Below are 14,587 nucleotides of genomic sequence, written 5' to 3' on the forward strand. Positions count from 1 at the left end.
TTCCCATTCGCTGCTCCGATCTATCAAGAGGAAAATGATGATGTATTTATTTGACATCATAGAAAAACTTGATAATACTTCATACATTTGGTTCCATGTTAGACCCCGGAATTCTATTCCACTTTGTTAATGACCTTATTTTAATCTGCAGACATATGCGGCCTGCGGGGAGCACAATAGGGAATAATTGGACTGGTAATTTAGGTTTGAAGGACCATGGACTCTACGTGCCACACTGGCAATTTGAGGGTCTTAGAAATTGAAATATCCAATCGCCATTTCTCTCCCTCTTTCTCTCCCTCTTTCTCTCTCTCTCTCTTCATTTCTCTCTGAAGCCTGTTGACATTCCAGTCTGTCTTTGTTGTCCTAATGCCAACCTTTCAGCCCCTCTCAAAAGAGGAACAGCGGAGGAGGAGGGGGAGAACAGACAGCACTACACAGCACTTGAAAATAAACCCTATTCATCAAATGCTGCAAAGAATAACGCACATATCCACGCATCCCTCATATGAGTCCCATGAAGACAGGGGCAGGGGGAGGAGGAGGAGGAGGGAGGAAGCTAGGACGGAAGGAAGGAAGCAGAGGGTGAGGGAAGAAAGAGGCTGTCTCCCAGTCTCCAGTATGTTCCTAGGCTGGTAGCTACGCGACAAGACTGGGAGTCAGTGGGAGAGGGGGATGGGAAAAGGGGACAGTTAGGCAGGGAAAAGAAGAAATGGAGGAGAGGAAATGGGAAAAGCACCGGTTGGTCGCATGTTGCAACAGAGGAGTAGATGGGGACAGCCGCTGCCATTTAGACAAGGCCATATGTGTATCGATGAGCAATCCAGTAGGACGCTCATAAGCAGATTGTCTGAAATAATTTGCAAACCTTTTCCACAGAATCAATAACCTTTTCTAACATTCACACTTCGTCTTCCTAGTGATTCTTATTAAATAAGTACAAATAATAATCATCCAGTCTTTTTTCAATTTTAAAAGCAGTCAATCCATCTATAATTACATTTGAATGATGATAGCACTAACGGCAGTTCGTAGCCTATGTTTTACATTGGGTAGGCTACATTATGCGTTTCATATTTCATTAATTTAAAAATAAATAAACAGTTAAACAAAAAACCGGTCAAACCAGTGGTTCGTTATTACTTATTAGTCCATTCAAATGAGGTTTGAAGGTTGTGATAACGTGAGCAGCCCTCGACGAGGGAGCTGTCCAGGGGCTCGGTGCTGAGTGACGCCCTGCTCCACCATGTCCGTGTCTCCAGCTCAGGGCTGGGATCCGGCCCGGGAAAAAGGGCCACCTGTTGCCGCCCCGAAGTTTTCTTTTAGGAGACAGAAACCTGCACACTACAGTGGTAATCACACAGTCAGGAGAACAAGACTAATTCACACAATGCTCGGGAACGGCTACGATGTCTTTTCTTTTTTTTAATCGCGACATGGTGGCGACGTTAATGTAGGATTCATAGGCGGTGAAAAGAGAATTCGGAAAAGATGGATTTGATGTGTTTTTTCACGGACGGCGGCACGGGGAGCAGGCTTCACGTCGCGTGTCTTATTTTTTAAATTGAAAGCAGCATACGAGCAGCAAGCAAGCACTATCACTCTATGTGCATTTATATTGTAAATAGCTACGTTATCTTGATAGTTTCGTTGGAACAATCAACAGGTGGTGCATGTCGTATTCCCAGGCTATACTCACCGTGGCTCGCTAACAGGTGGGGTCGTGTAGACGGCGGGTTTACTGGTCGACGCGTCGTCTTTCTCACTCTTCGGCTTTCACTGAAACAAAACGGAAATCTTGGCCCGTGAACCCTCCCATCTGGAGTCCACGTAATGCTTTTTATGATGTTACTAGGTAGGTCAGAGAGGGATGGGTTTCTCTGTTTATATAGGCCTGGGGGTCCACAGAAGAGAAGGGGGTGGATCGATTCAGGATGACGACGGCAAAAGAAACCCAATTGGCCGACCTTGCCTGTCAGTCCTCGCAGGGTGGGGCCAAACCATGCGCCCCTGCTTCTTTTTTTTTTTTTTCATACATTTGATTTAAAACTGGGAAAAATCACAGGGTCAGAAATATTACAACGTTTGATTGCTGATAAGATGACGTTATAGTCTTATAAAATCTCGAAGATAGAGGGTATTGATCAAGGTTTTTTGCCTAAATGGATAACTAGAAGATTTGTTTCAACCTCATACTACTGAATCATAAAATTATTCCTAAGATATTACTTTTACACAAATTTTCAATATTCTATTTCAAGCGTATTCATTTATTGTTAATATTGGTTTTCAACTATGCATCCATCCTTCCATCTGTCTTATCTATCTATCAATCTTCCATCCATCCATCCATCCATCCATCCATCCATCCATCTATCCATCTATCTATCTATCTATCTATCTATCTATCTATCTATCTATCTATCTATCTATCTATCTATCTATCTATCTATCTATCTATCTATCTATCTATAAATCCATTTATTCACATCCATCCATACATCTAAACATCAATACATCAATACATATATCAATGTTTGAATCAAAAGGTATTCAACATTTAAAAACTGGAAATATAAAACTGAGGACTGCAAAATCGTATACAATTCTGGTCTTACCATCTGACCTTATATCATAGATACAAGATATATATATATATATATATATAGATATATATATATATATATTTTATAGATATAACCCTCCCCACTCCATTATGAATCGGTGAAGGTTCTTTGGTGAGTTGCTGTCTATTTGTAAATGAAGCGAACCAAGTGAACCTCTCCACACACTCCATTCCATCCCGTCCTCCTCATCCTCCTCCAACTTCTCCTCCCTCCTACTGCTCCTTCTCCTCTTCCTCCTCCTCCTTCCTACTCCTCCTTCTCCTCATCCTCCTGCACCTTCTCCTCCCTCCTACTTCTCCTCTTCCTCCTCCACCTTCTCCTCCCATCTACTCCTCTTCCTCCTCCTCCATAGTATCCTGCCTCCTCTTTCAGCTTGTCCCTCCTCCTCCATGACCTCCTCCTACATCTCATCCTCCATCTCCTCCATCCCCTCCTCCACCTCCCTCTCCTCCACCTCCCCCTCTTCTCTTCCTTCTCCTGCTCATGGTCACCACCTCAGAATGCTCCTCTCCCCTCCTCCGCTCTCATCTCCTTCTCCACTTCCACTCCTCCACCTCCTCCCCCACCTCCACCTCCACCTCGGGCGATGAGCTCGCAGGAGCCTGGGCAGCCGTAGCTATTAGGTATCACAAAGGGCCACGGCTCCTTTGATATGCCTGCTGGATGCTATCGACAACACATGAGTTGGGGGGCTTAGAGGATGAGGTGGGGGGGGAATCTGGAGGGAAGAGCCTCCATGCTCTGTTGTGAGGCTTAGCCATGTAACCAACATTGCACTCTATGTTGCCTCTTGACAGAAACATTGGGAGGTAGGATTATGCATATTAGTCATCTCTTGCATCTTCTCCCCTCTCTGTATTTTCTTCGTCTCCTTTCTTATCTTAGCCAGATGCCCTTTCACCACCACCACCACCTCTCCCAAATGGAACAGAGGTGGTGCGAGGCGGCATAGGAAGGTGCACCTCTTCATCACAATGGGGAACACATGTTATTTACCATGCTGTGATAATTGATTCTGACTAGAATAAAAGTGGATGTCTGCAGTCTGTCTGTTTTAAGTGGCTCTGGATGCAGGCCCCGGCTAATCTTGGTGTAGATGGTGTGTGTCGCTTATTATCCTGAATCCAAATCGAAATCTTGGTAACTTGTTCCAAAACAAGTTACATTATTCTGTAATGACATTATTATACTGGATGCATTTATTTAGGTATATCATGATTTATAAACATTTATAAACATTTCATTTGAATGTTCAGAAATATTTGGTACTGAAGTTGGTGCAGATTTTCTGTGTGATACTGAAACTGTTCTTGTAATTAATGAGTAAATTAGATTGATATAATCCTGAATAAATTCCAGTTAAATTGGACTTCCACTATGAATTGAAAATACACAATTAAAGGATGTGAGGAAGACAAGCCGAGAGATTTGAAATAGCTTTCGTAGACCAGCAAAGTTATTTTTCTTAATGTCTGTTCTAGGCTCGACAAGCAGTGAACATGATTGGAGGGTTAGCTTTGAAGAAACCAATGACCAAAGGCTGATGGCTTCATCTGCTTGTCATTATGTACAGCGGTAGTAACGAGATCATTTGATTAGAAGTTGGCTCCCTCTGGTGTTCACGAGAGGTACCAATCTAACATCTGAACGATAATTATTTCCTTCTCATTCAGTACATTTAATTTACTATCTAAAAAGTATACCACATTATAACCACACATTACCATGTGAAAATTAGTAATTAATAGTTACTTCTGCCTGAGGGCAATGTATCATGGGAAGACATGAATATGTACAGGTCCATAGGACAAAACACTGACTACACATTGATCAATTGAAGTGATCACAGGAAATTAAATTTCAACATAATTAAGGCAGAGTTCAGCACAGATCAACACAATTCTATATACACTCTGTGCAATTCTACCAATTATGGCAGAGTATGGATAGATGTTATTAAAGATGTAGGTTTTGTTGATGAGTGGAGGTTGCATGTCGGCCTATGTACAGAAGACAGCGAATCAGCACGGCTGAAAAGAGCAGTGTAGATGTGTTGACGTAGCGCAGTAGAAGTAATTAGCGTCAGTGGATCAGCAAGGGGGAGGTAATTTGTCAGACAAGAGAAAAATTAAACATGCATAGGAGCCCATACTGATTAGGGACGTTATGGAAGGAAATCTCTTACTATCAGAGGAGAGATGTTTGGTGCGATTACATATGCAGTGAAACTGTACTTCTATCAAGAGTCACTGGCATCTGCTTGGGTTTTTAAACCCATCAGGACTTGTTCAAAGCGGAGGTCCTGCTCTTTTTTTTTGCAAAAAAAAAAAAATAGCACAAGGGTTAATATGTGCAAAACTCATTCACCAGAATTTATCAGAACAGAAGTACATGTTCAAAATCAAAACATCCGGATATTTTCACAATCTGCTTTCATTATTTACCCGATAAAAACACCATACAATGCTACAATATAATATGATTATTTATTAAACTCAGTACAGAAATATTTTGTTTTTACTTTAACATTCCTTGGGCATTCCAAGATCACAACAATGTTCTGTTGTCCGGGAAACAAAAGAATGTGCACAAGGTTTAGGACTGAAACGGCCATCTGTGGGTTTACGGCAGATTAAAGACAAAGGAAAACCAAACATGCCACTGCTTTACAACTTACTATCAACAACGATGCGCGCAAACAAATAGTGTTCATTTAAAATAACAGCTCACCAAAGTCGACATTCAAAAATGAAAAAAGAATAGTCCAACAACGCATGCTTCTTACTTAATGCGTTGGCATTTTTTTATTTTTCTAAAGAAATAGAACGACTGGTCTTCTGATTTCAACCTTTCACTTCTCCTCATTATTAACAGGAAGAAGCACCAAGGCCTAAAATTACTGTTTTGTTGTTTAAAAAACACAAAAAAGTGTATTTAAAGTGTGTGTCCCATACCACAACGTTACCTAGAACCAAATATTTATTTCCTGCCATTACAACTCAGCTGCATGCCATGAACAAGCTGAATGATAATAATATACAGCATATGTTTGCCTACAGTATTTATGATTTAAGATTATCTCTAGTTACCCATTCAGTGGCTATGCAATATAGGATGAATGAGCCAATTTGTTTACATGCATTTCAGCCAATAAAAAAAAAAAATCCAGTCCCATTTGCTTTACATCATGCATATCAAAATATATATATTTTTGTTAGCTTGTTTTTAACAAAAAATATCTAAAAAAGATTATAGAATGGGACACATTATTGTATTTTAGTAGAATGTACTAAAATTGAAAAAGTTGACTTTTTCCCCCCATCATGTTGAAGCAGATTCAAGCAAAACACTATACAGACCATTTCAAAAAACTGTCGTAATTACACACGCTGTCAACAGCCTGGCAAAAGAACATTAGTAAAACTATACGTAAAACAAAAACAGGAACGCAAATAAATAAACATGTATAATAAAGACAAACTTAATATTTGGCAAGTATGCACAAAGTTGGTTTGTAAACAAAGCAGGATCACGAATCGGTTGGGGGGCAGGGCGATGCGGGAGGCAGTGATGTCATCCTTAAATGGGTGAGGGAGGAGCTAAATGTGCCCCGTGGCCCTCTCAAAGAAACACTGCTCCATGTATACACTTTGCTTTATCTAGAGCTTGGCCGGCCAATCTTCACGAGCATTTAGATACTCAACTTTGACCCCTGACTGAAAGCATTCACATGATCCACCTCCTGCCCTCCCTTCCTCTCCGGGGGAGCGCTCCATATATGTTCATTACCGGATCCTGGTGAACAGGTTCAGTACCGACACAGATTCCTGATGGACAGGGGGGGAAACACTTAGCAACAGGTCACGCCGAACAACAACAATGTAGGAGTCAGAGTGGTGTTTACCTTCGTTGACCTCATCTTGCTGAAGACATTCCAGAACCTCAGCGTCTCGTCTCCGGCGCCGGTCACGATGGCTTCCCCGTCAGGGGACATGGCCTGCAAAAGACCCGCATTAGAATACTCTCGGGGGCAGGTGGGGGGGAAGAAATTATATATGGTTGTGTGCGCACACACACACACACACACACACACACACACACACACACACACACAGACACAGACACAGACACACACACACTTACCAAGTAGAGTACTCTGTACGAGTGTCCTGTGAGTTTGGCTACTTGGGTGAGGGAGGGGTACTTCCAAACCAGGATCTGGTTCTGGGAGTAGCCGTGTGTGCTCACCTGCAGGGAGAACATTACGTCATGTCAATCAACAGTTCTATGTAAAGCTTAAAGACATGCGGCAAGAAAGAAGAACACGGCAAAAGAAGGTTCCTAAACATTGCTGTCCAATAAGAGCAGAGTTGGACCTCCAACCATGGCGGAACACACAATTTAATGTTTGAAACTAACTGCAGTCAGGTGCCATTCTCGTCCCTAGTTTACCGTACTCAACCGCTGCTAATGACACACTGAGGGGGCCGTCTGCCCCCCCCACCCACCCCAGGCGGTTCCCCTTCCTACTCACCAGCTCGTTGGTGTGCTTGGACCAGGCCAGGTTGCACACCTGGGAGCCCGTGTCGGTGCACTGCAGCGGCTGGCCCGTCAGTGTGTTCCAGAAGCGGATGCAGCGGTCGGCCGTGCCCCCGCCGGAGGCCAGCAGGCCGTGCTGGTGCGGGGACCAGGCGATGGCCTTCACCGCCGCCAGGTGCTCCGTGTACTGCTGCACCGGCAGCACGCTGGAGTGGTTCCACACCAGCAGCTTCACACACACACACACACACACACACACACGAGGAATAAACATCAGTATCGGCGATAGAGTGAAACGCATGCTGGGGGGGGGTAGGCAAAGGCTTGCTATGAACATGTACAGGCTAGGGTCTGGTTTGGTTAGACTGGGAGAGGGGAATAAGAGTTCTTGATAATAATAATAATAATAATAATAATAATAATAATAATAATAATAATAATAATAATAATAATAATAATAATAATAATAATAATAATAATAATAATAATAATAATAATAATATACTCTGTCATCTTGTGGCTTTTTCACTTCCTTTACTTAATTGGTGTTAGCGTTTACTTCTTTAACACAGTACATTTATTAACCTACAGTTTATATTCCTGTGTTGCATAAATGCTCTTTCGATTTCTAGCACAATAACGTCGTCGGGGATGAAACTCCTCCTGTTCTCCGCCCCGGCTCAACGGTCCACCCCACAGAGGGCTGAGCTGCCGCCGGGGGGGCAGCGGGAGGTGCGAGGCGAGAGTGCGCTGGTCTGGTACCTTGTTGTCGTTGCCCCCGGACGCGAGCAGCTGGTGGTCCGTGCTCCACTTGAGGCCGCACACCTCCTGCCGGTGGCCCTGCAGCCGGCGCTCGGACTGGAGCGGCGGGGCCCGGATGTCCCGCTGCAGGATGACCCGGTCCCGGCTGCCCGACGAGAGCTGGTCGGCGTTCCACGCCAAGGCACCTGGCGGGCAAACACATCCACAATGACGCACAGGAATACACACACATCCACCAAAAGATCCACAATGACGCACAGGGATACACACACATCCACCAACACATCCACAATGACGCACAGGGATACACACACATCCACCAACAGATCCACAATGACGCACAGGGATACACACACATCCACCAACACATCCACAATGACGCACAGGGATACACACACATCCACAATGACGCACAGGGATACACACACATCCACCAACAGATCCACAATGACGCACAGGAATACACACACATCCACCAACAGATCCACAATGACGCACAGGAATACACACACATCCACCAACACATCCACAATGACGTACAGGAATACACACACATCCACCAACACATCCACAATGACGTACAGGAATACACCCGCACATCCACCCACATGTAACCCAGGGTTACATAAAACCTTTTAATTTATTCAGAATTTAATCAAAACCCAGTCGAATAGTTGCAGTCGAAGACAATTTCCATGGCAGACAAGACGCCACCATCCCCACCATCACCAACAAAGAGAAGGAAAACCCTACGCTAGCCTGGCTCGCTCTCGCGCATCTGTGGTCGCGCTCGTGCATGATTGCGCGTCCAGGTACTTGGAATGGGTGGAGTCAGAGTCAGCGTTGAAGGAGATTGGGTAGGCCCATTTGAGTTGTGTATTTTCAAAATCTGCTGGCGTTTCGCAAATCCCATACCCAACCTTTAATAGACAAACATCGCTTCAGCGCGAATATAGCCCCGCCCCCTCTGTCACTCACTCGCAGTGCGGTCTCTGGCAGTGATTTGAAGGTGTTAGCTGAAGGTTAGACAACACAGCTAGCATCTCAAGTGCAGCGCCTCCGTGAACGGTTTAGGTAGAAGGAAAATGGAGTAGTGATGGAAGAGTGCGGTTTGGAAGTACGTTGGATTGAGGCAAATTACCAAGGAAAGTCATATGCAAGAACATGGTTTTAGGTTTCATAACTGTGCACATGCACAGCAATAACGATCTTTTTCCCGAAATTGGACCCTCACAAACTATATATTACATGAAAGATGAGCCTCCACTTATTCCAACAGTCCAAACCATATATTTCTGTGACTAAAACTCGCAAATAACAACTTAAGAAGAAACGTCCCCTTTTCTTTTAACAGTCAACAACAAGAAGTTTTACCTTTGTGATTTTTGTCCACAAAGTTGATTCTGATCGAATAAAACCACCATAAACAGATAATCCAGTGTCGGGGCCAAATTTTGCAACTAAACATGGTGTTTTCAATCAATGAATAAGAGAAGGTTTCTTAGGAAATAGGTAAATTGCCTTCAATCAGAAAACATATTCTTCAGCATAATCTAGTGGCCATATGTGTATTTGCGAGTGTTTGGCTTGGTGCATTCGATCATATTTGCCCTTAACTTGAAATAGAGGTGTCAAATGTCAAAATTGTAAGATATCTAACTTTATTTGTGTCTCATAGTAAGACAGCGCTCCCAACTGATAACGACCAACTGATAATTATTTCAGGTGGAAATGTTATCCTCCACTTATGCTGTGTTCCATGGCTTTATTCACTTAAACCAAGTATTATCCCCATTGAATATTTCACTTGCACAACAATCTTTCTTTTGGCACAAAGATTACATTATCGTCCTTGCAGTTGTGGAGATATAATCTATTTACTTTGGGTATGTTCTTATCTGAAAAAAACTTTTCCCCTGATATCGAAAATGGTATAGAATATCGATATTTTTCCAGGTATAGTGTTGAAGTTAGAAAATCCAGTATCGTGACTAACAACACTACTAGAAACGCGATTGTGATTACCCAGTTAGAGCTACAAGAAACGTGAGTTAAAAAATACATATCTTTGCTACTACCTCTGACATTTAGTTATGTACATTTGCATAAAATCATGCAGGTCTACATATAACTGGGCGATAGCTTCAATAGGTTGCAACGGTGGACTGAAATCACTTCATGGCACGATGTGACCACTCGATAAGTAAGTAAACAAAGAGAAGTTTGTTATTTTTTAAACACAACATGTGTGGAAGCTAACACTCAGCTTCAGTCTGAGCTAGGATGAGTTTTCTGAGCCCCCAAAAACCAGGCCGGGTGCCTGGCAAAAAGAGGCCCGTTCACGATTCTGATTATAATTTGGGCAAGTGAACATCACATTCGGGCAAGTTGAACCTGACCTGTACTTGCCCGATTGGCAAGTGCTTTTGAAACCTTAGTGTCAACCCCTGCCAGGTACCGGTTACAAACACATCCACAATGACGTGCAGGAATACACTCACATCCACCAACACATCCACAATGATGTGCAGGAATACGCACGCACATCCACCAACACATCCACAATGAAGTACAGGAATACACACACACGCACATCCACCAACACATCCACAATGAAGTACAGGAATACACACGCACATCCACTAACACATCCACAATGATGTACAGGAAATTCCTGTACATCATTGTGGATTTATTTGTGTATGTGCGTTTGTATTCCTGTCAGGAATACACACGCGCACACAAATAAATGCACGATGATGTAGTTCACATACGCAGTTACAGGTCTCCAACAGCCAACATGCATACAAGAGGAATACTTGTGATTTATATAAATCCCTGTGACTCATGAAACACACGAGAGGGGGTCGCCACTCCCATGAAGATATCAAGGAGGGTAAATGGACTGCACTCATATAGCGCATTTCTAACCAGTGATTCCTAACCACGCGCTGTACAATAATTGCTTCACATTCTCCCAAACATAAACACATTCACACAATGAATATGGTGTCCACCATGCTAGGCAATAGCCAGCGTGGCTGGAACAGTTAGAGCTCGGTGCCTTGCTCAGGGACAACCCGACCCTCGGCTGGGAGGAGCCGTGTATCAAACTTCCTGAGCCACTACAGTCACTCACCGACTCTGGCCGTGTGTCCCTCCAGCACCGAGAGCTTCTTCCCTGCGGCCGCGTCCCAGATCTGGACGTAGCCCTTGTGCGTGCCCACCGCCACGAGGTTACCCTGAAACACATCAGCGTCAATATCAGTGTCAATGCAGCACACAGCTCCTAGCCCAGCGCACTCCCCTCCTCAGGCGAGACCACAGGCGTGCGTAGGCTAAATGAGAATTGTGACGCAATCACAATGTACAAGGACGTTTGGCAAGAAACTGCGGCAATCTTGTCATGGAGGTATTGACATTATGCACCAGTCACGACAATAACTAGACTCGATTGGTGCAAGGAGAAAAATACAATAAAACCTCACATTTCATAAGCACAATGACCCATTGCCCTTAATGGATCAATTGAACAAATATGGAAACATTGCAAGAGAATGCCATTAGGCATAGTGAGCATGTGGAACAGCACCCACACACACACACACACACACACACACACACACACACACACACACACACACACACACACACACACACACACACACACACACACACACACACACACACACACACACACACACACACACACACACACACACACACACACACGGATGAATCGTTATAGGGTGTTTTTCTCACAAAATGTAAGAACTCCTCACCCTTTCTGACCAGCCTACGGACGTTACAGAGTCTCCCTCCACAGACAGGTCGCACAGACGAGTCACCTGCAGAAGAACAGGAGGCACACATTAAACACTGAAACCAAAAATAAAGCATATCTGCTCATTGGCTTTACAACCTCGGGTTGCTTTAAACGTCTCCCAAAAGCCAACGCACCTGGCTGGTGCAGGCGCTCCACAGGTAGACACAGGTGCCCAGTCCAACGCTGAGCACGTTGAGGGACGACCAGTCAACCAGGTTCAGGTAGAAGTCGTCCTGCAGCTCCGGGGCGTCCAGGACTTTGAAGGGGATCTTAGAGATCTTTCGGGTTGGTTTCCTCGGTGACCGAAGAAGTTTCTGGCTGCAAGACAGAGGTTATGGATTTGTTTTTAAAAGCCGTCAGAGTTTAAGTGATGAATAATTATTTGGTCAGATAATGAAGGCTTTTTGAGACGAATTAATGGAAGCGAGTACCTGTTGCTGCTGACGGGAGACAAAGAGTACGGCGAGACTGCGTTGCCATCCTCCTCTGGAAGAGCCCGCTTGGCACTGACGGAATACTACGATATGGAACACAAACGGGGCGTTAGAGAAGCGCAAAGAGAACGAGACACACCACTTACTCCTCACTAAACGATATCAGCCGAGCTTGAAATCCACCTACACTAAAAAGGCTTCTCTTGACGGGGGTGGAGGTCTGCAGGCGCCTGTCCTCTGACTGGGGGTCCTGGACCTTGTCTATACCGGCTCCCAGCAGTTCGTTCTTTAGCAGCGCAGAGTATGCCAGCCCATCGGCTACACAGGAACGGACAGACAAAGGAGGAAAATGGATTACTGGATCATCTAATTCCAAAAAAAGGGCTGTACCCCTCAATTCTATCCCTTTTAGTTTTCACAACAAAGTGTGGATGATAAGCCAGGAGTTAAATACACAGGGGTTGGAAGAAATGAGTTTGAAAGGAAAATTAAAGAAGAAATACCTTTGTTATTATTATCTGTTGTGCCGTCTTTGGTCTTTCGGTTCTGATTGTGCGACTTCTCAATTTCCTAGTAAAGAAAAGTGTGCAAGTGCTCAAAGTATGTTTTTGTACAAGAAACACACAGTCAGAATAAGCATAGATACAGGATCTCGATAAGTATCGAAGACTAATCATGCATAAATAATATTGTTTTTATCAAACATAAACCACTAGCCCTGGGGGTGGAATCTTTTATGTGAAATAAGTGGAAAAACGATATTAAGATGGGGTGAAATACTATAACCATGATTCATGCTCAATATGTGGTAAAACACAGACGACAGGGGATTGAGACTCACGTTGATGCGATGGAAGTTCACACTCCAGTTGGCCCCTGCCCGGGAGGGAATGAAGCGGTCTCCGTGCTTACTAGGGGAAGACAGGGGTGAATTGGTTGGCGTCAGCGCTCGTACTCCAGCGATGGCCTTCTGTGCGTTGCAGAAGAGAGGGAGAGAAAACCATTAAGACAAAGAGCCACATTACAGGGAGTTTCTAAGGAGCTAGGAGGAACTGCTGTGAGAGGTTTAAATTACATTACTATTACTGATACGTTAACATTGCATATGTTAACGTATGAGTAATCACATCACTGATTGATAATGTATACACACCAGGAGTGCGAAAGGGGCCAAACACATCTTGCTTTGAATGTGTGCAGTGGCACACCCTTTTAACCCATGGTCCATGCTTAGTCAAGAATACATTTTGGGTGGAGCTGTTAACACTTGAATGCAAAAAAAAGCTCCCTCAATCAATCAAAATCACAAGTATCAGCATTTTGATCATGTCCGTTTTTACATATAGAGTGCCATAGAAGTAGACTTGAAAGATCATCACTAAAAAAACATTTTTCATTCGATGTATAGGCTTGATAAACAAAACATTATAAATATTAATAATCTTTGCAAAAAAAAAAACAATTGTGAATTTGAAATAGAATGGTTGAGTACATGAGATTATACTTCTTAACTTACTACAGGGCTTGCATTTTCCTGGATGTTGATCTGTCTGAGCAGCCTACTTTCGTAGTCCTGGTCCATGACTAAAGAAAAAAGTAAACACATTTTGAATATCTTCCACGAAAGGAAATAAACCACATAGATCCACTGGCAACCGGTTTGGTCTAACTCGGGACATGTTGACATGTACTCGTATACAAAGAGTACAAAGAAGAAGCCATTACCCGCAGACATTAATATTACGTGAATTGTGAAAACAGCCCAGTCTGAACTTCTGCGATTTCAAGCCGTTATCTGCTGATTTTCAAGTAAGCATGTATCCCGTTAAAACATTAAATCAGACTAAAACCAAAGGTTGTGGAGGCATCATGAAGGTTTGACTGGCCACGAATGCTTTAGGACCTTTTGATTAACCCTACGTAACTGTTACGGCTACATCATATTGTCGTGGTACAAATACAATTGTAAGCTATACGTAAACACTAATAGATCCAAGAGAGGAATCATCCCGTGTCAAATTGACACAATAAAAATATAGGGGTGACGAAGAAAAACACAGAAGGCTTCAACAGCTACATAAAAACATAAATTACTGTAACGTTAGCTAACAAGGAGCTAATGCTAACGACCTAGCAAATGCCTTGAGAACAATGTTCGTCCACACTATTTCCGTACGGGAATACGTACCGTCCACCGTTTACCTCGCCGTCGACGGACTGCTACACAATCGACCCAGACGATCGTGTTTTTTTTTACGAGATGCTGACGATTTCAAATGACTACTTTTCAAACGGAGTAAACAAAATACAATTTTTTTCGGAACATCAATTGGAGATCGCTAAGAACCATGGGAAATACGTGACGTCACGATTTTTAAATCACATTGAGCGTTGCTAAG

General features: G+C 43.5%; 1 protein-coding gene across 1 annotated transcript; it reads right to left on the reverse strand.

Moving 5' to 3' along the window:
* Positions 1–4,962: 4,962 nt before the first annotated feature.
* On the reverse strand, positions 4,963–14,556 carry fzr1a (fizzy/cell division cycle 20 related 1a). The gene is made up of 14 exons (XM_056596663.1): positions 14,377–14,556; positions 13,705–13,772; positions 13,030–13,158; positions 12,692–12,758; positions 12,376–12,506; positions 12,186–12,271; positions 11,889–12,072; positions 11,711–11,776; positions 11,068–11,170; positions 7,929–8,113; positions 7,162–7,395; positions 6,771–6,875; positions 6,532–6,624; positions 4,963–6,454 (listed from the first exon to the last, which is right to left on the reverse strand). Exons 2-14 carry the CDS (start codon positions 13,768–13,770, stop codon positions 6,413–6,415), a joined length of 1,491 nt encoding a protein of 496 aa, XP_056452638.1. The 5' UTR covers positions 13,771–13,772; positions 14,377–14,556; the 3' UTR covers positions 4,963–6,412.
* Between the last annotated feature and the right edge of the window lie 31 nt (positions 14,557–14,587).

Source organism: Gadus chalcogrammus, chromosome 8 (genome assembly GCF_026213295.1).
Source record: "Gadus chalcogrammus isolate NIFS_2021 chromosome 8, NIFS_Gcha_1.0, whole genome shotgun sequence".
In the NCBI taxonomy this organism is placed as follows: Eukaryota; Metazoa; Chordata; class Actinopteri; order Gadiformes; family Gadidae; genus Gadus; species Gadus chalcogrammus.